The sequence below is a fragment of the Eriocheir sinensis genome, chromosome 65 (genome assembly GCF_024679095.1).
Source record: "Eriocheir sinensis breed Jianghai 21 chromosome 65, ASM2467909v1, whole genome shotgun sequence".
NCBI classification, from domain to species: Eukaryota; Metazoa; Arthropoda; class Malacostraca; order Decapoda; family Varunidae; genus Eriocheir; species Eriocheir sinensis.
In genome coordinates, this window is record NC_066573.1 from 8,337,245 (window position 1) to 8,361,548 (window position 24,304).

The 24,304-nt window shown below is 49.4% G+C and overlaps 4 protein-coding genes across 13 annotated transcripts in view; 3 read left to right on the forward strand and 1 right to left on the reverse strand.

The window, feature by feature from the left end:
• LOC126987588 (crustacyanin-A2 subunit-like) overlaps window positions 1-23,896 on the forward strand; it is a 102,385-nt gene extending 78,489 nt beyond the window's left edge. The window contains exon 6 of the transcript XR_007741039.1: window positions 23,671-23,896. The gene's annotated coding sequence lies outside the window, so the exon portion shown is untranslated. The remainder of the gene's footprint in view (window positions 1-23,670) is intronic.
• LOC126987585 (probable phosphoserine aminotransferase) overlaps window positions 1-24,304 on the reverse strand; it is a 111,419-nt gene that overhangs the window by 68,985 nt on the left and 18,130 nt on the right. The window lies entirely within an intron of this gene.
• Window positions 6,187-7,659, forward strand: LOC126987586 (enhancer of split mbeta protein-like). Its single transcript, XM_050844695.1, has one exon. The coding sequence runs from the start codon at window positions 6,684-6,686 to the stop codon at window positions 7,374-7,376; it is 693 nt and encodes a 230-aa protein (XP_050700652.1). The 5' UTR covers window positions 6,187-6,683; the 3' UTR covers window positions 7,377-7,659.
• Window positions 14,439-23,432, forward strand: LOC126987589 (crustacyanin-A2 subunit-like). Its single transcript, XM_050844698.1, has 5 exons — window positions 14,439-14,730; window positions 22,266-22,412; window positions 22,714-22,801; window positions 22,915-23,037; window positions 23,185-23,432. Exons 1-5 carry the CDS (start codon window positions 14,725-14,727, stop codon window positions 23,415-23,417), a joined length of 597 nt encoding a protein of 198 aa, XP_050700655.1. The 5' UTR covers window positions 14,439-14,724; the 3' UTR covers window positions 23,418-23,432.

Here is a 24,304-nt window from a genome sequence, read left to right on the forward strand (position 1 = left end):
CCCACTTTAAGACTCCCTGAGGCGGGGCAGCACGCGAAACCTGATAAGCTTCGGTTCTCACCATTGTCTGTGTGAGAGGTGTGCGATAAAGCCCTCTAGCAGACCACCCCCACTCCCCCCCCCCACCCCCCCCCACCCACCCCCCGTCGCTGTCTTATCAAATGCGGCGTCTCCTCCTCCTCCTGCTTCTTTTTTGTGCTCCTCCTCCTCCTCCTCATGCTGCTACTCCTCCTCCTCCTCCTCCTCCTCCTTTCTTCTTTGTAATGTTTTTTTTTTTCTTCTTTTTCCTTCATTATTTTTCTTTTTGTGTGTGTGTGTGTGTGTGTGTGTGTGTGTGTGTGTGTGTGTGTGTGTGTGTGTGTGTGTGTGTGTCTCTCTCTCTCTCTCTCTCTCTCTCTCTCTCTCTCTCTCTCTCTCTCTCTCTCTCTCTCTCTCTCTCTCTCTCTCTCTCTCTCTCTCTCTCTCTCTCTCTCTCTCTCTCTCTCTCTCTCTCTCTGTACTATATTTCGCATTGTACAAAAAGAAAAATAGTTTCATACTAATCAAATAAATCTTTAGTGTTTATTAAGACTTCTAAATGTCAATAATAACAAGCACTAAATAAATACCCCAAAAAGTCACCAATATTTTTTTGTACGATATAGAAATTCGCTAAGTTTCGGAACACATCATTTGCCGTACTCATAATGACGGACTGCGTAACATTAACCGCCGGAATAGCGTAATTATGGCGTGCGTGCGTGTGTTCGGATCCCCTCAGTCTCCGTCAGCCAGCCTTTCACTTAATGTATCCGTCTATGTCTCCTTATGTGTCATGTATTATCTCTCGGCGCCTTCCTGTTTGTCTGTCTGGGAGTCTGGGTGTCTGTCTGCCTGTGTGTGTATCTGTTATCTGTGTGTGTGTGTATGTGTGTGTGTGTCTAGTTGTATGTCTGTATGTGTGTGTTTTTATTTGTCTATCTGTCTGTGTGTGTGTGTGGTTGTATGTTTGTATGTGTGTCTGTTTATCTGTCTGTCTGCTTGTATGTCTGTTAGTCCTTCCCAATCCTCTTACTCTCTTACGCATATACACACGCACTCACACTCCCTCTCCCTCTCCCTCTCTCTCTCTCTCTCTCCGTGCTCTAGGTGAGGTAAGGCCGCGCTACCTGCCCCTTGATTACGGCTATCGTAGGTAAGAAGGCTTCAGGTGTTATCGCGAGGTTCCCACACCCTCTGGACGACGACGCCCCCTTATCTCAGCGACGCCTTGTCACCCGCCGGCCCCGCGCGGGTGAGTGTCTCATCCGGGGCGGACTGTGACTCAAGGAACGCCGTCTGACTCATCCATGCACCCACCCGCCCACTCATCTCTCCCTTGCACATCACGTCACCTTCCATCTCTTTTGCATCCCCCTTCCCCCCGGCGACTGTCACCTTCTCCTGTACCTTTGATTGCCTTACCTAACACACACACACACACACACACACACACACACACACACACACACACAATACCCGGAAGCGGCGTTTCAGAGGCAGGCAAGATCCGCCTCTTACCCCGGCAGGCAAACACGAGGCGAGGGAAGAGAAAGAGAAACCGGTGGAGGGACAGAAGGAGGGAGGGATGCAGGGATGGAGAGATGGAGGGAAGGGCGGAGGGGGAGAATGAGGGGTTGGTGAAAGATAATATTAGGCCGAAGTAACCATTAGCGAGAGAGAAAGAGGAAGGCGGGACAAGTCGGTCTCGGTTTCCTCTGTTGTCCCAAGGTTTCTCATCCGGAGGTGTGTGTGTGTATGTGTGTGTGTGTGTGTGTGTGTGTTTAGTGAGTAGTTAATCCGAAAATTGGGGTGTCATTTCCTGTCTAACTAATGCAATCGGTTGGACGCTTTTAAGGTGATCACCGAGGGAGAAAGAATAACAATGTATCTTATTAAGGGTAATGCGCATAACAACAACGACGTCACACAAAGGGAAGGACAGAGAGACCCGCTGTTACCAGAAGGACCCAGATTCTCAAACCTTTCGGGACTTGGGCCGTATTTTAAGACACCATCGCTTCTCACATCAACTATTTCTAAAGGTCAAAGAGGGGATGAATCCGCTTTTCATGAGTGTTTTTTAAGGTTCATGGCACAGAAGAAGGGTCAAACTACCACCAGGGTCATAAAACTACCCCTGGAAAGTCCTACAGCTCCTACGAACGCCATGTCAAATACGTGAACTTGGGCGACGAAATGTTTTAAAATACGACACTGAGAACACCCACACTTGATAAGCCTTTCGTAGAGGTTGTTACAGTATCTCCATGGGTTAGTGTTATGAGCCCAGTGAGAGTGTGACAAGGCTTATGCGCCATGAATCCGAAAAACACTCATGATAACATAACTAATCTCCTTTGTGGGCTTTGGATATATATGTCGTGAGAGCCAAAAGTGACTGAAAACACGGGTCATATTTCCTGCATGCTACACTCCCTAACGCCGCCCGTGGAATCAGAATCAGGAATCACTTGCACGCGGCAGAAAGAAAGATCATTGCGTAGGATTCCATAACGAACGATGACACGATAAACACATTGAAGGGTACAAAGAGCTTAAGCAGATTATGTCGTAGGCGAATAACTTTTTTTTTCATAGGGTGTTGATGATACTGAAAATGATAAAGAAGGGCGATGCAAACGTAAAAAGTAAACTAGAATGAAAATGGAATGAAAAAGGAATACAAGATAGAAAATGGTGGGTATGAAACTTTAAACTTAGTGAAAAATGAAAGCAAAAATCACTGCATGGGAATATTATAGAGAAAGTGTTATAAATGTGCTGAGAGGGAGAAGGATAAATAGGTCAAGTGCAAAATGTACAGAACGTCAAGGATTTTTTTTTTTTTTACAATAAAGGAGACAGCTCAGGGGCACAAAAAAAAAACACAATAATAAAAAAAAAGCCCGCTACTCGCTGCTCCCAGATGGACGCTTCAAGAACGCCATAAGTTTGAAATCGGTGCACTTTATTAAGCTATACAAGCAGGTCTTTGAAGAAAACATGACCTCACCAAAATAATATATACGTTCTGAGATGTCTAAACGGATATTCAGAAAACGTGGAGCTTGTTTGAAAATGAGTTACTTTATCCTAAACACACACACACACACACACACACACACACACACACACACACACACACACACACACACATCAATCGAGCAAGCACCCAACTATTATACCAAGCTTCTCTTCATCCTATCATCATTATTTCCCTTATCTTCCGTTTCTGCCTCCCTTAATTCCTTCTTCCCCTGCTCTTCCACCAACCAACCCCAATCAAGTAAGCACCCAACCAGCAAGCTCCTCTTCATCTCTTCTTATGCTTTCGTTTTGGAGGGAGAGGACGAGGAGGAGGAGGAGGAGTAAGGGAGGGAGAGTGATTAGCCACAGGTAGGACGTATGAATGGCCAGGTTAATGAATGGCGGCGTGGCCCACAGGAAATGCTCGCACCTCGCAGGGTTCCGCCGCCTCTGCCAAACCTTGAGGAGCACAGGACCGGAAATGGGCGTCCTAGAGCCTCGCCTTCAGGGACACACTTGAGAGGCTTTGGGGTATGCAGGGCGGTGTTGTGATGGTGGTGGTGGTGGTGGTGTTGAATTAGAGAGTGAAGGTTTGATATTGATACTGATATTTTGGATGGTGTTAAATAATGTTAATGTTGTAGGAAATGTAGTAATAGTAGTAGTAGTGGTTGTAAGTAGTAGTAGTAGTAGTAGTAGTAGTAGTAGTAGTAGTAGTAGTAGTAGTAGTAGTAAATGGAGGATGAGAGGGAGGATAAGGAATATAGAATCACTCAAACTATACATTGCTACATACATACATACATACATACATACATACATACATACATACTTGGATTACCATCCCACTTAATTAATAACAAAAACAAAATTATCGACCATTTAAACCACCACCACAATCCACCACTACCACCAAAGACACCACAACGAGACAGGACAAGAGAGATAAATTAAGAATAAACACGTTGACGAAATCTTACGCCAAGCATCCGGAAATTCCCTTTAGCCTGTTGCAACGATCTACAGGGAGTGATGGAGACGGAGGAGGAAAGGTTGATGAGGAAAGAATGGTTGATGAGGTAGTGATGAGGGCGGAGGGAGGGAGGTGGGGAAGAGGGGGGATGGAGAGGGGAGGGGGAAGAACACGTATGGTGGGGAGATAAACATAGATGGGAGGGAGGGAGAGAGGGAGAGTGACATGGAAGACAGAAGTTGATATATTAAGTTCTCTGTTCATTTCTTTCTCTTATTCTTCCTTTTCCCCTTTCTCTCTTCATTCCCTCATTCCTTTACTCCGTTCTCTCTCTTCATCCCTTTCTCTTAGTCTTCCTTTTCCCCTTTCTCTCTTCATTCTCTCATTCTCTCCTCATTCCTTTCTCTTACTCTTTCTTTTCCCCTTTCTCTCTTCATTCCCTCATTCCTTTATTCCATTCTCTCTCTTCATTCCTTTCTCTAAGTCTTCCTTTCCCACTGTCCTACATTCTCTTTTTTTTTACAGCAACGCAAGCAGCTCAAGGGGAAAAAAAAGTCCGCTAAACTCTGCTCCTGTAAAAGAAAATAAAGCAAAGGAAACAAATGAGGATCGGTTTCGGGTGGCAAGGTGTTTTGATTCTCCTATTTCGCATTGATACTCCTATGCTTCTCTTTATCTCCGTCCCTTTAAATACACATATAACACCCAGGCCTACTTTACTCTTTAAATGTCTAATGACTCGTGTTGTCCTTGGTCAGACGGTGTTAATGGCCATCAACGCCTTTTCTTATGTCCCTGCTCCATAAAAGGGTACTAAGCACACCTCCTCAAGCCTTCCTTACTCTCTAAATATATCTGACCAGCTGTGTTTTTTTTCTTCTCTACAGAGCAACGGTGATGGTCAACAATGGCAGTGGTACAGTTTTGGCTTTTTTTGCGACGTAACAGCGGCAGCAGCGGCGGCGAGGGCAAGGAACGGTCTAGGGGGTGCAGGGGAGGGAGGATAAAGTGCCTGAGGGCCAAGGAGAAGAGGGAGGTGCCTGGAGGGTAGATGTGAAGGGGTGGCGGGGAGAGCGGTGCCCGGGGCGCTGGCTGAGGGAGCTGCCTGTGCGGGGGAAGAGCATTAGCTTAAAAGACTCGCCCGAAGGCATCTTTTCTGCAAAGTGACAGTCAGATGGCGAGGAGGAGGAGGAGGAGGAGAGGAGGAGGAGGAGGGGAAAGACGCAAACCCTGCTTCTGAGGTCGCAAAGGACGTGGGGAGGTTGAGAGAAGGGTGGAGGAGCGGAGTGGAGGGGCAGGGAGCAAGGAGTGGCCCTCCCTTTCTCTCCTCTCCCTTCCCCGCCACCTCGCCCTGCCCAGGTGTCCACGTCCGGCCCCTGGCACCCGCACCGTCCCCCGCCGCCCCCATTGGCATGCTGGGGAGGCCATGGCCGCCCCGCGCTGCCTGGGGCTACTTCGATAAGCTCAGGGAAGTCATACCACACAGGACAAACTGCTCCTCGCCGGGGTGACTCTGGGGCTCTCCAGGCGACGCCCACAGTCAAGGGGTGAGGAGTGGAGGAGGGGGGGGGGGGGGGGGCGGTCCGCGTGGGCCGCCGCACGGGGAACGCGGTTTCATTCAGTAACAAAAAGTGGCCCGCATGGCGCCTCGTTGTGCCTCGTGCCGGGGCTTCCACATGTCGCCGGCCAGCGCCTCCCCCGCTCGTCGCCCTCAGCCTCTCCCCCCGTGGCCGCCGCTCCCCGGGGCTCCTCCTGACCCTCACGGGGCTGTGTGTCATCATTCCGGGCCCGTGTGTGCCTGTTTACCTGCGCGGGGCGCCACTAAGCCAGGTAGCGGCCACTCCGTCACGTGCCCAAGTTTAGGAGCGGGTGAGTGTGTGCGTTTGTGCGTGCGGCTCAGGGAGGCGGCAGGGCGTGTGTTCGTGCGTACGCTCCTCGCTGAGACTGTGGGAAAACATCTGCCCGTGTCTTGAGACATTCCAGCGCACCCCTCCCCTCCCGCCGCCCCCCGGCGGTGTCCCCCCTCCGTCCCGGCCAGGCAACCCCCCCGCGGTGAGCACGGGCTACGCGGCTGCCGCACGCCGCCACGGCCTCCAACAAGACGTGCATTATTTTTACTGGCGGTGACTTTAGTAACTTTTCCGTCGTGGCCTCAGCGTTGGCTGTGGCCTGAAGCACCCTCTGGGGGGCTGGGGGCGACGGAGCACCGCGGCGGAGGGAGCGTCGAGTCAGCACCCTCAGCACCTGAATCCACCTGAGGGAGTCAGCACCAGGTAGCACTCGGCTCGAGCTCCCAGGAGGTGCTCGTGTGCGGGATGGCAAAGGCTGTTAATCACGCCGCTGCACGGAACTGCTCTAAATGTGGGTGTAATTGGCGTACGCGGGTGAGCGGGTGAGGGGCGGGTGCGGGTCGTGGCGGTATCTGGCAGGGAGGCGGCAGCTGCGGCGGGCAGGTGGTCTGTGTGTGGGAACGCGCCCGACCAGCCCGTTCTCACGCTCGCTAGGCTCCTCCCCTTCCTCGCCCTCCCCTATAAAGGCTGCGGAGCGGAGCCAAACGCCAGACTCATTCCAATACTCGCTGAGAGCAAGGCACCAGCCTCTCCACGCAGCCAGCCACTCTGTGAACTTAGCTGATCTCTGCGTCCCTTGTGTACGATCCACGATGGCGTGTGAACTGGAGCCACTGTCCCGCACCTACCAGTACCGCAAGGTGATGAAGCCCATGCTGGAGCGCAAGCGGCGGGCGCGCATCAACAAGTGCCTCGACGAGCTCAAAGACCTGATGGTGACGGCGCTGCAGGCGGAGGGCGAGTCCATCGCCAAGCTGGAGAAGGCGGACGTTTTGGAGCTGACGGTGACGCATCTCAAGAAGCTGCAGCGTCGCAATCAGCTGGCCGTGCGTCCCCTGCCCAGCCACCAGGACAAGTTCCGTGAGGGCTACAGCCACTGCGCCTCCGAAGTGTCCCGCTGCCTCGCCTCCGTGCAGGGCGTCGACGTCACACTCGGCACCAAGCTCATGACGCACCTCGGCATCTCCCTCACCAACTACGAGAAGCGGGCGCCCCTCACCATCCTCGTGCCCCAGGCTGAGCCGTCACCAGCGCTCTCCTCGGCCTCCAGCGGCTACTCCTCCGCCTCCGAGCTGTCTCCCACGCCCTCCACTTCCAGCAGGAACAGCTCATCTCCCTCCTGCAGCGGCCCCACCAGCAGCCTGTCCACTACAAGCAGCGGCAGCAGCAGCAGCGGTAACAACACTAGCAGCAGGGCCCCGGCCACCACCACCAGTGCCTCCCCACGCCCCCAGGGTCTGCTGACCATCGCGGCGCCCCCATGCCCCATGTGGCGCCCGTGGTAACCAAGCAACGCTCTCTCCACGAACAAGCTACCTCAGCCACCCGTCCGTCGGCAACCTGTTAGCCGCCAGTCAACGCTACTGAAGGAGTCGACAGCTCGAGAGCGACAACGGAACCTGCGTCTTCTTGCCCTCTGTGATAGCCCCGCCCGGGGCCCGCTGTGATAGGCCGCCCTGCGGAGTGATACCTTCTGTGATATTCAACGCCACCATCACCTTCATCACCATCATCATCACCCTCATCACCACCATTAATATATTGAATAAATGCAATGGTTTAAACTTATCTACCTCTTTCACTGCCCCTTCCCATATTTTTTTTTTTTACTATAGTCTAACAAAAAGCCTTAAAAAAATATGAAGTCTGATAAAGAAGCTAAACACTAAACGGAAAAAGTAGCGCAAATAACTGGGTTCATAAACACCAAGTAAACACAAACTGGAATGCAGAGTAAGTCAGCACGCAGCATGATATCCCAGGTGTTCGCCCGGAGCCCGCCAGCAGCCCAGCACCTGACTGGCAGCGGCGCCTGGGAGCAAGAAAGCACCCCGGCCAGCACGAGGGGCGAGGCTCGGCGCTGCTCCGCTCCCTCCCTCACAGCGGCACGCAAGGCCATTCTGTAAACTCTACGGAGTTTGTATGTCGGGTTTAACTTACACAATTTAACAGAAAATAAGACATTATTAGGGGTACCTTTTCTAAATATTTTTTGTTGTAATTTTCATTAATAACTATAAAAACGCGGCCAGCAACCATTTTTGAAGGATCAAGATGACGGAAAACCATTATACTACATAATGCAAATTTAATTGTCTCCGTCAGTTGATAATTAAAATGAAACTGACACGCTGGCCCCGTGTGGTCCAGCTAAAACCTAGAGTTTGTTTGATCGCCAAATAACGATTGGAAAGACACGATATACGCAAAGCTGTTCGTTATTTCAACTCCATCACTTCAGCCTCTGAGCTGCTGCGGACGCGGGTCGCCTGTGGGGCTCAGTCTACCATTGCGCGTCTCTCAGGGGCAGCGAGGTGTGCTCCGCGGGCCCCGCCTGAATTCGAGCAGAGAGCCGCAGGGCGCGGCACGGGCCTCTGAACCACGGGCAAGACGAATGTCACTCGCTGATATATTAATTAAAGAAAAGCTCCACAGTGTTCCCCGCAGCACGTGACTACGTTACCTAAAAACACTCTTGTCTATTAATATTTTTTTGCTGCCGAAAAGATAAGGTACAAAACATTTCGCATTAACAGGCATTCGTATCCACTTATGACTATACAGTAAACAATAATTTCCATTCAAAGAGTGAACTGACCTCACACACCACTGCAACCTTCACATCAACAGACATAAAATTACCACAACGACATCTAGAAAACACAGAAAGCGACTTCGCACGCTCCTGAGTCTGGAGGCAGGAGACTAACCCAAGCAGCGTGACCCAGTGCATTATGAAAGGAGTGTGTTGTGTTGTGTTGTGTTGTGTTGCGGGAAGGTGACGCAACGCCAGACAACACTGAGGCCGGTCTGGACTCTGAACCCTGTACGGCGTGGTGCCAAGAAAACTCTGGGTCATGGTACTCACTCGTGCAGGGCGACGCTCCCTCCCCCTCGCGGGATGGTTACTCACCTGTTGATAAGACAGAAGACGAGAAAAAATCAGAAACACGTCATCTCGTGGGGAGGGACAGGAGGGGGGAGGGACAGCAGCTCCTCCCCCCCCCCCACCACCACCTTCAACTCCCTCTCCACCCCCCACCCCCAACAACACAACACTTCCCCGGAGGACACGGTGCTAGCCGGCATTTTTTTATTTATTTGTTGACACATTTTCCTACTTTCATCTTCATATATATCTCTCTTATGCGGTTAAAGGTAGTCTCTCTCTCTCTCTCTCTCTCTCTCTCTCTCTCTCTCTCTCTCTCTCTCTCTCTCTCGTCCCTCTTACAACTCGGTTATTCACCTCTTTGGATTCTTTTTGTGAGCAGCGAGTAGCGAAGCAAGAGGAGAAGGAGGATCGGTTTTATTGCCATTTGGAGAAGTGAGGAAATAGAGGGAAATGAAAGAGGGAGAGAAGTGGAGAGAGATGAGGAGAGAGGTGGGAAATGATGAATACTTAACGATATATGATTCTTGGAGTGCGATGAATAGTTGACGATATATGATTCTTGGAGTGTGATGAATAGTTGACGATATATGATTCTTGGAGTGCGATGAATAGTTGACGATATATGATTCTTGGAGTGCGATAGTGTGTAATTCATTCGACAGGTCTGATAGATAGAACTAGAGATCGCATCAGACAGACGGGCCTTTCCTTATCCATCACCTAACTGCCCTTGTCGGGAGGTTACAAACGGAGAAAGAAGAAAAAGGAGAAGAACAAAACAGAGAAAGACAAGAAAGAAGAAAATGGGAAGAAAAAAATGAAGACGGAGAAAAAAAGAAAAGAAAACGGAGAAAAAGTGAACGAAGACGAGAGAGAGAGAGAGAGAGAGAGAGAGAGAGAGAGAGAGAGAGAGAGAGAGAGAACGAAGAAGAAAAAAAACCCACCATATCCGAATCTTTAAACCCAAGTGATCCCAGGTGTGCCTCGACTCATCCCTCACCTGCTCAAAAATCCAGGTAACCCCGGACACAGGTAAATCCCGTGTGCAGGTAACGTGAGCTTGAGACAGGTAAATCGAGGGTACTATCGGCAACAATCCCCTTATCCTCAACCATCCCCAGCGTGGCGAAGCGATCCTAGACTACAATCCAGTTGGCCTTTTTGGTAGCGGCTTAGCGGGGCAAGAAAGGGCCGACGGAAAACGTGTGAGAGCCTTCAGGAATATAATTATGCAGCGCCCCACCGCCCATGTCCCTTTTGCCTCCTCCCACGCACCTCCCATGTCCCTTTCCCCTCCCACTCCCTCCCACCGCCCACGTCCCTCCGTCTCCCTCCCACCACCCACACCCTAGACACGAGGGATGAAGGACGAAAACATAAATAAAAACCTTCCTTTCCTGACCCTTTTGACCTGGTTGGTGTTCTTTTCTTTGGCTCTCTTGCCCCTCCTCCTCCCTCCTTCCCCTCTCCCTCCTCACTCCGATCTTTTGTGTGAGGGAGGGGGGAGGGAGGGGGGCGGTCAACAGGGGGAAGGGCAAGCGGTCGGCAGGCTCCCAATCTGGACCGGAAAAGGAAGGAGCGGAAGAGGACTGAGTGTGGAAATAAGGGAGAGAGGGAGAGAGAGGGAAGGGAGGTAAAGTAAGGAGGGAAGGAAGGGTGAGAGGGTGAGTACTTGGATTCTTCATTCATTTGGAAGAGGACCGAGTGAGTAAATGAGGAAGGGAGAGAAGAGAGGGAGAGGAGAGAGGTATAAGGAAGGAAGGAAGGAAGGAAGGAAGGAAAGAAGGGAGAGATGTTGAGTACTTAGATTCCTCATTCATTTGGAAGAGGACCGAGTGAGTAAAGAAGGAAGGAGGGAGAAGAGAAGTGTAGGTAAGGAAGGAAGGAAGGAAGGAAGGGATGGTGAGCACTTGAACACCTCACTCATTCATTCAATTATTCACTTCTCTCCCCGCCTCCCCCAAGACCGTCGCCTCTCCATACCTTTCCTTCCATTCCTCCTGAAATCTCTCCATCTCTCCCTGGCCACCGGAAGCCTCTTAAAAGCTCCTCTTCCCGTTTCCCTCTTCAAAAAGTGGACAGTGACCCGTTTGTCCAGTGAATGGCGGGGGCGGCGGGCAGCGCGAGAGAGGAGGAGGAGGAGGAGGAGGAGGAGGAAGAGGAGGAGAGGAGAAAGGTCGTGATCCGGGCTTCCTGGTTCCTGTGTGGGCGTCTTTGAAGGCATTGTGTCGCCAAACAAGTGATAAGACTGTGAGGGTCATTCGCCGCCCACCCGAAAGCGTCCCCACCCACTCCCGCCCACTTTGAAATCCGCCCACCTCGTAATACACTCCCCCGCCCACCTGGCCATTCGCCCGCCCACTTATATTGTTGCCCACGCCCCTATAGTACACTCTCCTGCCCATATGTCTTGCACCGCCCACTCATGCACTCCTACACCCACTCCAACCAAACTCCCCGATCCCACTCATAAAGTTATTCTCCCTCTCTCTCTCTCTCTCTCTCTCTCTCTCTCTCTCTCTCTCTCTCTCTCACTACGCTTACCCGCCCACTCAGATGTTCCGCACTCGTAAAACAATCGCCGGCATCCTTTTTATTTTTATCTTATTCCTTCACTGTACCCACCCGCCCACTCAAACGTTCATTTCCCACATATCAAAAAAAATAAAATAAAATAAAATAAAAAATCACGGACACTCCATTTCTCAAGTCGTAAATCAAAACAAAAACGAAATAAAAGGAAGCAAAAGAAATATTCACACCCGCACTCGACACTTTCACATCTCCATTACGAAACCATTCCCCATATAGACCCACTCACAAAGACATACACACATACATACATACACACACACAGTCGCGCAGCGGTGTATCCTCAGTTCCGTTCAGTATACAAAAGTTACCCCTCACATTACGAGCACAATCACGGGGAGTCCAACAATGCCTCTAATCGCCTCCCTTCCCCGCGCCTGAGGCCATAAGTTAAATAAGCTGTGTTCAAGCCCCTTCCGGAGTCATGTCCCCGACCCTACAGTTCTCAATGGTCCTCCCTGAGCGGCGGTAGCATTATCCAGAATTTCCTCCTTTTTGATATTCACCGCAACGGGTATTATGAACTAAGTAAGGGTCGTAGTAGTCACGGGGTCGTTGAACTGGTGCTACACTGAACATTCCCACTCGGTCTTTGAAGTCACTAGTCGTCTCTGTGCTGGCGTGGGTGACAACTGAAGCACGAGATAAATGAGGAAGTCTCGATGGGCAAAATAACTCCTGTCACGAAACTAGGAGACAAGCTAATCCCGCGAGGAGTATCTGAACATACCCACTCGTTTCTTGAAGTCACTAGTCGTCTCTGTGTTAGCGTGGGTGACAACTGAACCACGAGATTAAGGAGGAAGTCTTGATGGGCAATATAACTCCTGTCACGAAACTAGGAGACAAGCTAATCCCGCGAGGAGTATCTGAACATTCTCGCTCGGTCTTTGCAGTCACTAGTCGTCTCTGTGCTGGCGTGGGTGACAACAGCAACACGTGGTAAAGGAGTAAGTCTCGATGGGCAAAATAACTCCTGTCACGAAAGTAGGAGACAAATCAATCCCGCGAGGAGTATCTGTGGTCCTCCAGGATGCATCTTAACACCAAACCGATATTTCAGTTTCCTTGCTTCACTATCAATGCCAATGGTCTTTCCTGTTTTCCTTGTAGCCTGTACCTCGAGGGCACCAGAGACTCCTCGCGGGATTAATTTGTCAACTTCTTTCTTGACTCCCCCGCCCTAAGACCCTCTGCGAGCTATTTTGCGGCTGCGGCGGCGGCACCGTCGCCATGGCGGCCGCCGCCAGAGGAGGCGACGTTTTCGTGAATTATCCCCTGTTTTCAACAATAAATAGTCCCTGAATTGGATTATTTCTCCTTTCCGGAAGTAACTTGTCACTGTACTGCATTCAGGGACCAAAACGAAATCCATGATGTAAGTATTAACTTTGCCAGAGGTGGCTAAGCTTTCGTAAATTTTCCCCAATATATTTGTTTCCTTGTGTATTTTCTCAAGGAAAAAATCAGTGATAGCGTCTTAGCGTTTTGAGTAGTGTGTAAGTGTGTGTGTGTAGCTGCTGCCAACACGCACACAGCAAGGCAAGGTAAAGATGAGCCACCGCTCAAACGTTTTCTTTGGTGTCCGTCAAAGAAAACATTTGAGCCCAAGCTGCAATAAACCGCGGCACTAACTCCACTATGTAGTTAGTTGTAAACTTGTAATCCTTCGCGATATCTCATCGGGGAGGGGCTGAACCCTGTTTGCCCGAAAAAGGTTTTGCTTGTAAAGTCAAGCAATTATATATATATAGGTATATATATATATATATATATATATATATATATATATATATATATATATATATATATATATATATATATATATATATATTAGTTGACAAATTTGACCCATATCTATGGAAGTATTACGTAAAGCCTAAAGTATCAAGTAACTGAGTAATGAGTATGAGCAAGACTTTTTACTGTAATACTTAATACATAACAGCGGTACTGAAATATATTAATGGTATAATTATAAGTAATACTTAAAAGTTGCTGCAAATTATGTTTTTTTCATAATAAATGAAAACATCACAAGAAAAATAGTCTTTATTTTCCTATCTACAATAAAGTTAAATCTTGCAGAAAAAAATCAAGTTAGAAAATACATTTCTCACGTCCCTTTCTTTTCCCAAAGGCGTGCTGCGATGGCGGCTCGGCCGGAAAAATCTTTGCCCAAATCTGGGAGGGCTGCAGCCCCCCAGCACCCCCAGCACCCCGGCTCGTACACCCGTGCCGTGGGCTTCCGCGTGCTCCTGACTTTCTCTTTCCATCAACACAAATGCAGAGCCTTGTTGGGACTTCCTTGTGTCGAGAAGAAAGGTCACATTTTGGTGTTTCTTGTGTGTGACTGGAAAACTGCACGCACTTATAAGCTGTGACACAATACCGCTAAAAAAAAAAAAAAAAAAAAGCACAACCAATTCATTTTACATGAAATCTATCTTCGTCAAAAAATAAATAATGTTTTGTCAAATGTTCCGTCGCCTCCACCACACCCACGGCGGCCCGCCTCCTACATCCTCCATTTACTTCCAGGAAGCATCACCCACCCGCAACCTCCAAGAACCTCACGCCCTCACCCTCCCTTCAACACCACCTGCCCAACCTTTACCTCCAGCACATCCTCCCTTCTCCAACCGAGCCCCTCCCTTCATCTCCAACCCACACTCTCCTCCTCCCCCATCTCCAACCATCCCATCAACACCCCTAACTGACCCCCTTTACTCACCTCCTCAACCCCCCCCCCCCACTCCCCTGCTTCTCACGGATCCCACATACATTCACCACCACCACCACCACCACGATCACCACCACCACCACCACCACGACCACCACCACCAACACTAGTCCACCTCGTTCAGTCCTCCAGCGACCGCCACTCTGCACTGCCGGCTCTCCCTCCCTCTTCCGCGGCCACAGACACGTTACCCAGAGACCGCAAGATACCAGTGGCCGCAGCAGAGCACAACAGGCACCCCGCACACACATCACGGGGTGTTGAGGGAAGGGTGTGCGGCATAGGGGTGTGCTGTGTCTGTGGAGGTTGGGTTGGGGTTTCCTTGGGCCCTGTAGCTCCCCGTCCTTCTCTGCATTCGTGTATTGTCGAGTCCGTGTAAGCGTGTGAGCGTGTCCAGGAGAAGGTGATGAAGGTAAGTGACGGTTGTGTTGTTGATAGTTGAGGTGATGATGATGATGATGATGTGTGTGTGTGTGTGTGTGTGTGTGTGTGTGTGTGTGTGTGTGTGTGTCCACCGTTTCAATGCTTATACACACAGTTCATGTTTTCCCTGTCAACTTTCAAATATTTGCCTTCCTACACAACATTCAGATTTCACTTTCTTAGAGCGAGCGTTGGGGTCAGGGGGTGGGTGGAGGGATGGAGGGATCTGTCATCACGGCCTCAGGGATGACAATTTTTCGCACTATGGGAATGGAAACTCTATACTGACATGTTGCTGGACGGAGAGACTTACTTAGGCGTCCACGAAAGGGGCATTATGCATGTGTCCCCTCCCTCTTCATCGCTCCCCTTCTCCTCCTATCCCTTTTCACCCCTTCCCCTCTTCGTCCTACCCCCCTTCCCTTTTCCTCCTATCCCCTTTCCCCCTTATCTCCTCCTCCCATCCCCTTTCACTCCTTCCCCATTTCCCCCTTTCCCCTTCACCCCTTCCCCTTTTTCCTTATTCCCTTCACCCCTCTCTCTTCTCCTCCTTTCCCCCCTTCACCCTTTCCCACTTCACCCCTCCTTTCCTCCTCCTATTCCCCTTCACCCCTTCCCCTTTTCTTTATTCCCAATCACCCCTCTCCCTTCTCTTTTCCCCCTTTACCTCTCTCCCTCCTCCTCCTATCCCCCTTCCCCCTCCTCCTCCTATCCGAAAGGTCATCAACACAGGTCACGATACAGTCCCTTGACCTCGCATCCACTCCTAAACCCATAATACACAAGTCACAGGTTTCGTTGATATCTTTACATTAGAACTGCTACATGGACCCCCCTTCTCTCTCTCTCTCTCTCTCTCTCTCTCTCTCTCTCTCTCTCTCTCTCTCTCTCTCTCTCTCTCTCTCCGTGACCCTGTTTCTAAACCATTTCTTCTCCCCTCTTCTCCCACGGTCGGTCACGTGACACACTCAAGGGCTCAGACTGGCTGACTGGTTGGGTAACTGGCTGGTTGACTGGCAGAGAGGTTGACTCCCTGACTGGTTGGCTTACTGACTGACATGCTGACTGGATAACTGGGAGTGACTGACGAGGTGACTGTTCCACATACCGTCACACATCACAGAAGAAAAAGAACTGGTGGAGGCGAGATGCAAGCTGATAAAAGAACGGCTTGGAAAGGCAAATGATGGGAGAAAGGAAGAAGGGAGGAAGAAAAGACAAAAGTATCTGATAAGAGGGACGAGGAGGAGGAGGAGGAGAAGGAGGGGGAAAGGGCGGAGGAGTGGAGTAATGTGGCTATATAATTTCGCGAGCAAGCTGGTGAAAGTAAGGTACCAGCCAGCGAGCAAGCGAGCGAGCGAGCCTGCACCGAGCTAGGCTGAGTAAGTAACCTGTTGCGTCACTTCGGTCCAGGCTGCGAATGTTAACGACCGACTCAGCGATGAACAACAGAAAGAACAACAACAGCGATTTGATTCACCCCTCTCTCTCTCCTCCTCTTTCCTCACTTCACCCCTCCCCCCTTCTATCCCCTTTCACCCCTTCACCCCTCCCCTTCTATCCCCTTTCATCCCTTCACCTCTCCCCTTCTATCCCCCTTCACCCATCTCTCTCCTCCTCTTTCCCTTCTTCACCCCTCTCCCTCCTCCTCTTTCCCTCCTTCACCCCTCCCCTTCTATCCCCTTTCATCCCTCTCTCTCCTCCCATCCCCCTTCACCCATCTCTCTCCTCCTCTTTCCCTCCTTCACCCCTCCCCTTCTATCCCCTTTCATCCCTCTCTCTCCTCCCATCCCCCTCCACCCCTCTCCCTCCTCTTCTTTCCCTCCTTCACCCCTCCCCTTCTATCCCCTTTCACCCCTCTCCCTCCTCCTATCCCCCTTCACCTATCTCTCTCCTCCTCTTTCCCTCCTTCACCCCTCCCCTTCTATCCCCTTTCACCCCTTCACCTCTCTCCCTCCTCCTCCTACAGCAACAACAGAAGCAGCAACACTAATGACCTTTCTGTGTGTGCTATATTGCTTTCCTTGCTGACATTTGACTTGACCGTGTGAACTAAATAAAAATCAAAACGTAATGAAACTAATAACAGAAATGGCTCTATAATCTTTTGTTTTTTTTTGGCCCGCATGGTTCATTATTTCTCAAAGTTCACGATTTTCAACTTTCACTCGTGCCAGCCTAACATGGTCTAACTAAAACATGAGTGCGTACATTCTTTTATATATGTATCATTTATTAGTATACCGAGGAGAACCAACCACCAAGTATATAAAGTTCAGGAATGTCCAAAAAATGCTTCAACCTTAAGAAAGTAAAATTATCCTGCTGAGAAAACCGCTGACTCAAGGCTCGATACTGAAGGGCTTTTCTTGATTAATTTCTGTCACTTATCGATAGCATAGGAACACGATGGGGAGACTGCTCCTCCTCATCTTCCTCTCCCTTCTTCTCATCCTTTTCCTCCTCCTCCTTTCCCCTCTTCATCGCCCCTTTTACCAGATACTTTTGCATTTCCTTCCCATCTTCTTCCTCTCCCCCATCAGTTGCTTTTCCATGCTGTTCTTTTCTTGGTGGATACAGGTGAGAAATACAGGTGGTGGATACTATGGGTGGATACAGGTTGTGGGCGGGGTGGTGACTGTTACGCAGGAGACAAAAGAAAAGGAAAAGTAAGGTAAGGCAAGGAAAAGGAAGGAAAGTGAATGGATAGAGATGAAGGGGAGAGAGAGAGGGGGGAGGGAAGTTGAGAGAGGGATAGAGAAATGGATGGAATGGGATAGAATGGGATGGGAAGGGATGGGAAGGGAAAGGGTGGGATGGGATAGAATGAGATGGGACGGGAGGGAATGGGAATGGAAAGGGAAGGGGATGGAATGGGATGGGATGGGATGGGACAGAATGAGATGGGACGGGAGGGAATGGGAATGGGAAGGGAAGGGAAGGGAATGAGATGAAAGAGAAAGGATAGGAAGGGATAGAAAGGAAAGGAGACAAAAGGAAAGTGAATGTAAGGGAATGGAGTTGAAGGAAAGGAAGGGAAGGAAAGGGAAGGGATGGGAAGAGAAGAGAAGGGATGGGAAGGGAAGGAAAGGGAAGGGAAGGGAATGAGATGAAAGATAAAGGATAGAAAGGGATAGAAAGGAAAAAAGACAAAAGAAAAGAAAAGTGAATGTAAGAGAATGGAGTTGAAGGAAAGGGAAGGGAAGGGAAGGCAAAATGAGTCCACGTTCAAAGAGATGCTGATAATTAGTAAAAGAGGAGAGACTCGGACATATGGACAGCCGCACCTCCGTCCACCACCTGGCCCAGAGCCGCCGCCTCGACCCACGTGCCTCCTAAAACTGACCATCTCACACGCGGAAGTCCAAGTCCAGTTCAGCGATGGAAAAAAATATTAAAAAAAGATTAAATAGGTTTTGTAATTCAAGGTGTTGTTATTCTATTATGTAGTTTTATCATTTAAGAATTTGAGAACTGATTATGTATCATGACTTTTCATTTACGTTTTTTTTAGATATAACATTTTACGTTTTAGAATAAAGAAAAAAGTGGGTTAAATATTTTGTGGATTATCATCGTTGTTGAGAAATTCAGGACTAACTATTTATCATGACTTTTCATTTATGCTTTTTAGGAATAACTTGTGACGTTTTGGAATAAAGAAAAAATGAAAAAACTACATAAGTGAAGGTTCTTGTGCGTTTTTTTTCATATCTCAAACGCGAGAACGTTTAAAACTATGAGACAGATAATAATGACTACAATGTAAAGCAAAGGTGGGTGTATACGCTATAACTGCGCGTGGCTGCGGTGCCCATCTCCGTACCGTTAGCCCTTTGAGCCTGTGGTAGGTAAGAACTCCCTAAGCCATGGTCCAATGTGAAGTTCAGGATTACCACAGTTTACCTTCACCAGGATTTCCCAGGTACCCATCTATCGACCAGCCCGAGAGGGAGGATCGTAGCCAGGCACTCTCATGGCCTACGGAGGTGTATGATTAGTACAATATGAAAAAGTAAAGGTTAGAAATCGTAAGAAATAATAAAGATAGTACTATGTGAAGAAGATAAGGAAATGAGTTCATAATTTATCCACCAGCCCGAAAGGGAGGATCGTAGCCAGGCACTCTCATGGTCTACGGAGGTGTATGATTAGTACAATATGAAAAAGTAAAGGAAGAAATCATAAGAAATAATAAAGACAGTACTATGTGAAGAAGATAAGGAAATGAGTTCATAATTTCCGTGAGCCTCTTCATTTCCAAACTGTTGTCAGAGCGGCCGTGTACCTGCTGACTGAGGCGACAGGTGGCGGTGGAAAGCGGGGACGGAGGGATTTTTTGCGCGTCATTCTTTTATTGTTGCCGTTCTTATACAGCGTTGGCACCTTCCCTTTACTTCTCCTTGCATCTAATCCCCGGCACTTTCACTCTTCCGGGTGCGTGCGGGGCGGCGCGTCACGCTTGGCTCTCACGAGGGATTAGAAAAAGAAGCGTGTGTGCGTGTGTGGAAAAACGTCCGTGAATGTACGTGTGAGAGAAAGCTTAGTTTTTTATGTACGCAGTCACGCACGCAGAAAAGCACACACGCACACACACACACACACACACACACACACACACACACACACACACACACACACACACACACACACGTTTATGATGCATATAACTGTTTTATCTCTTTAACAAGTCTGTGCTTCCAAAGACCCCCCCAAAAAAAGAAACAAAAAAAAACTTAATAACAACAACAATAATAATAATAATAATAATAGTAATAATAGTAATAATAATAATAATAATACTAATAATAATAATAATAATAATAATAATAAACCAGCTTGCCATACAGTATGTAAACATGCATCGCAAAATACATAAAATCTGTAGAACAATTGAAAAGAATGAGCCAAACAAGCCTTCAATTTCTAAGCCCCGGTCACCTGAAGCAACGTGGCGCCGCTGCGGGCATAGACATCGGGTGCGAGGGAGCAGGGAGGGCGACTGGGCTGTCTGCATGATGAAAGACGTCGCAGTACACTCAAGTCATGGCAGGGTACATTTGGTTAATAATCAATCAAACTAAACGGAAATAGACTACTAAGTTTAATAGATGTGGAAAGGTTTGGGGCCGGATTCGTCGTCACTGATAAGTCAACTGGTAAATCTGCCCACTAGGAACGCTCCTTGTGCTTGAGACTCGGTGGCAATAAATGACGTGACGACCAGACTGTCACTTCATGCATTGCCATCGGAGCCGCCTAAAGATCAAGGTTGTACAGACGCTTCCACCTTTCACATCAACTATTTACAAAGGCCAAAAGGAAATCAATCGGGTTCTCATGAGCGGTATTTTGGGTTCATGGTAGAGAAGAAGGGTCAGACTGCCACCAGGGCCACAGATAAAGAAAAAACTACTGAACTACACTCCGCTCGCTCCACGATTTTTACTAAACATGTTAAAATAATAGGTATAGGTTATAAGTTATAGTACCAGAGGAGTATGAGTTTACAATTCTGTGCCGCCTCGATACACCTTAAGCGGAAAGATACTGCGCAGCGTGTATGTATTCCTAGTTTTATCGAGACTCAAATACCAATCGCACGCGACCCCTCTCACCCCTTTCCGTCACGAAGACCTGGAGTTCTCTTTTTAATACTGAACCATCACCAACGACAATCTACCCTGGGGCGTTCACAGAATCTCGACCCGGACTAGAAAGTACTATAACTCTGTGGATGAGTGAACATAGAACACAAGAGCTACTGGCGAATGAGACCGCCTTGATTATCTAAACGGAGGTAGCAAGGCGTGAGGGAGAGGAGCAGGCGGGAGGGGGAGCAAGTGAAGAGGGGGAGGGATAACCAGTGGACGGAGGAGCCAGTGGGAGGATGAGCAAGTGAGAAGAGGGGTGGGGGGCAAGGGAAGGGAGGAGGAGGCGGGAGGGTAGCAAGTGAGGAGGGGGGCGGAGGGGGAACCAGGGAGGGGCAGCAATTGAGGAGAGGGGAGGGGGAGGAGAGATCAAGGGAGGGGTGGAAGAGCCGGCTGGAGGTGGGTTGGGGGGCAGGGAAGGAGGTAGGGGGGAGTACCGGCGGGGCTAGACTCGTTCACTCGTTCGCTGCTTCATTGATGCTTCACTCGACTCTGAAACTCTCTCTGCGGTGTCACGTTGCTACAGTGGCCACGTATTGATGAAGGTACACGTACATTACTTATATAATAGTGATATGACTATAATCCCGTGACAAGCTTTAAAATCGACGGGAGGGGGGTGGAGGGAGAGGCACAATTGGTGACGTCGGTAATTATAGTAGTGATTACGAACAGGTTCATGAAGTTTAGAACAGCAGTTTCAAATTCATCTACTGCCCATTCCTCCATAGTGCATGACGGAGGTAGCAGCGGAGGGGGGAAGGCGGGGGGAAGGAACAGGAGGGGCCGGCGAGGGAGCGAGGGGGCACGAGCAGGGTGGGAGCAGGGGAAAGGGAGTAAAGAGTCGTATTATTAAACATTTCGGCACCAAAGCACACACATTCGAGGAGTTTTGGGCGTTTCCAGGGGTAGTTTAATGACCCTGCTGGTGGAACAAGGCAATGGCGGAAGATTATTCAAACGAGTGAACTACCATGACGCGGTGAGAGGGTCGTTTCAACAGCCGGCTTGTCCCCCACCTCAGGCCCCACCCACACTACCTAGCGATGCCAAATAAGTTAACATATACGGGGAGGAGGTGGCAGACATAAGGGAGGATATGTGAGAACAGGACGAGTAAATATTGAAAAGGAGCTGCGGAGAGGGAGGGAAAGAGGGAGGAGTAACCACGAGTCGTTCGCTTGTTAAGTTACGAATTGCTTCAAGTGGCGCCGCGTTACAATGACCACCTACTAATGATGCAACAAACCACACAACAGTAGCCATATAAGTATTACCATGGTACAAACAAAAAGACTAACCTTCGTGGCCGATAAGGATAATTCCCGGAGTCAAGCAAGATGGCGGGGCTGGCAACGATGTGGTAGTTCAAGGCACGTGATTGCCCCCCTAGGCCCGTCCCGCCGCCCTCTCACTCCTCCCGGGGAAGTAAGTTAATCTCCTGGCACACCACAAGCACACGGAACGCGGCGAAATCGCACACGAACGCAAATAACCCGACGGACACTCATCAAGGACACTGAATCGCGCTTGTCCCATCGATGGCTTGCAGGGGACTGAGCCTCGAGGGAATGATGACGTCACATTCTGCGTTGCGCTGATTGGCTCACGGCTCTCAATCTACTGTGAGCTGTCAGATGTCGATGGAAAGGCTAATACAATTTCTTATACAATTCCACACTCTTACCTTTCCTACCATTTCATCCTGGCTTTCATATCCCATCGTTTTACACTTTTCAATAATTTTACTCCTTCTTTCCAAGTCTAAACTGCCAGACGACGATGTTCCACTGCCAGATGTCGATGGAAAGGATAATACAATTTTTAAACCATTTTAGAGTTCCTTTTATTTATATTTTCCTTCTTTCCGTAGATGCTGCGGGTCTCGGCGGCGGCGGTGGTGGTGTTGGTGTGCTGGACAGGCAGTGGCGGCGGCATCGGTCTGGTCGACGCATCCACGCTGCTGGAGGTCGGGGCGTGTCCCAACGTCAGCTCCGTCCCCAACCTTGACCTCGCCAAAGTATGAATGGCTCCTGTGCCCTGTAGTCAGTTCTCTATTGATTCTTTAGCTTTTCTATTAATAATCAGTACAATATTGTCATCCGTCAACACTGATGATGCGAGAAACTAGTTGAATCAGGAACCTGGTTTGCTTTGGCGTCTGCGTTACATTACAGTATACTCGTAACGGAGCGCTTGCATGTAATAGTTGTGTAATAGTAATGTAATCAGGCAATCATTGTATGTACTAGAAAGCTGCTTCGTGTTTGTTCTGTAAGCTTAACCTGCGCCGATACATTCCCTCCCACCCGTCTGCGCAGCTCGAGGGGCAGTGGTACCAGATCCTGCAGATCCCCACCGACGACAACAGTATAGCCAGATGTACTCGATCCACCTACACTTACGCGGGTAAATTATATCATGCACAGCGTACCAAACTCCTTATAAAATCCCTTTCATGACTCAGATATATTGTTTTCTTGACAACGTCGAAAAATTAAGCTGACGCCCGCCTCTCGCAGACGGCTACCTGGAGGTGGTGACGGAGGGGCGTGACGCTGTCGGGGGCGCGGTGGCCAGGACGGGCGTGCTGGCCAGGCTGCCGGATTCCCCCACCGGCGCCCTGCAGCTCGACATGGACGGGAGTAAGTACGCAAAAGTAAACTTATGGGGAAGGAAAGTGAGTGCATGCAAAAAAGATAATCATTGAATAAGGACACGATATTATAAAAGGAATTAGAATGGAGTGAATTTTAGCCATGACCACCATGACCACCCGCCCCTTCCCGCAGTGCCGCCCCTCAGCGTGTGGGTGCTGGACACGGACTACTCGGGCGTGGCGTGCCTCTACTCCTGCACCGAGTTCCCGGGGCTGCGGGCGGAGTGGGCGTGGGCGGTGACTCGCTCCCCACGACCGCGCGTCAAACTGGTGCACCGGTGTCGCGCCAAACTGCGCAGACACCACGTGGACACCGCCAAGCTGGAGCGTGTGCCCCACAGTGCCCAGTGCCTCAAGGGGAACTAAGGGGCGTGCGGGAGGGTGAGGAGTGGGGGTGAGGGGAGGAGAGGGAGCAGGACGGAGGGAACTGTGCAACTGGCAAGGGAAGGGAGAACAGAATCAATGACAAGGACCTGAGGGAAAATATAAGTTGTTAAAGACAATGAACAACGCGTGACATGTTCAAAGTGAAGAGTTTCCGATATGCTTTACTTTCCTCCGCTTTTTCTTAATTTATACATCAAATATTTTCTTTCCACCACGGTCTCTTTTCTTAAAGGTGGTCTTTCTAACTTTTCTCTCATCCTATCCTGTTCTTACCTGTGTTCCTTTACTTTTTTTTTTTGCCTCTTCCATCAGCATATATGTCCACTATGCAGGAATATTTGCAGTAGGCCTACCAGTCCCGATATTGTCTCATTCTCATGTATATAAAGTAGGCCAGTGCGGCTGTAGGAGTGTGAAATAAACTAAATAAGTATCTAAAAATTTCGTTATCATACTCCCCAGCCTGTTCCTTCATTATACTCCCCAGCCTGTTCCTTAATTATACTCCCCAGCCTGTTCCTTAATTATACTCCCCAGCCTGTTCCTTCAATATACTCCCCAGCCTGTTCCTTCATTATACTCCCCAGCCTGTTCCTTCAATATACTCCCCAGCCTGTTCCTTCATTATACTCCCCAGCCTGTTCCTTCAATATACTCCCCAGCCTGTTCCTTCATTATACTCCCCAGCCTGTTCCTTAATTATACTCCCCAGCCTGTTCCTTAATTATACTCCCCAGCCTGTTCCTTCATTATACTCCCCAGCCTGTTCCTTCAATATACTCCCCAGCCTGTTCCTTCATTATACTCCCCAGCCTGTTCCTTAATTATACTCCCCAGCCTGTTCCTTCATTATACTCCCCAGCCTG

Bases quoted from the DNA above. Each gene is read 5' to 3' on its own strand.
- LOC126987586 (XM_050844695.1), top strand. From the start codon at position 6,684: ATGGCGTGTGAACTGGAGCCACTGTCCCGCACCTACCAGTACCGCAAG.
- LOC126987589 (XM_050844698.1), top strand. The intron at 22,413-22,713 runs GTATGAATGGCT...CCGTCTGCGCAG, and splicing joins CCAACCTTGACCTCGCCAAA to CTCGAGGGGCAGTGGTACCA. The intron at 22,802-22,914 runs GTAAATTATATC...CGCCTCTCGCAG, and splicing joins ATCCACCTACACTTACGCGG to ACGGCTACCTGGAGGTGGTG.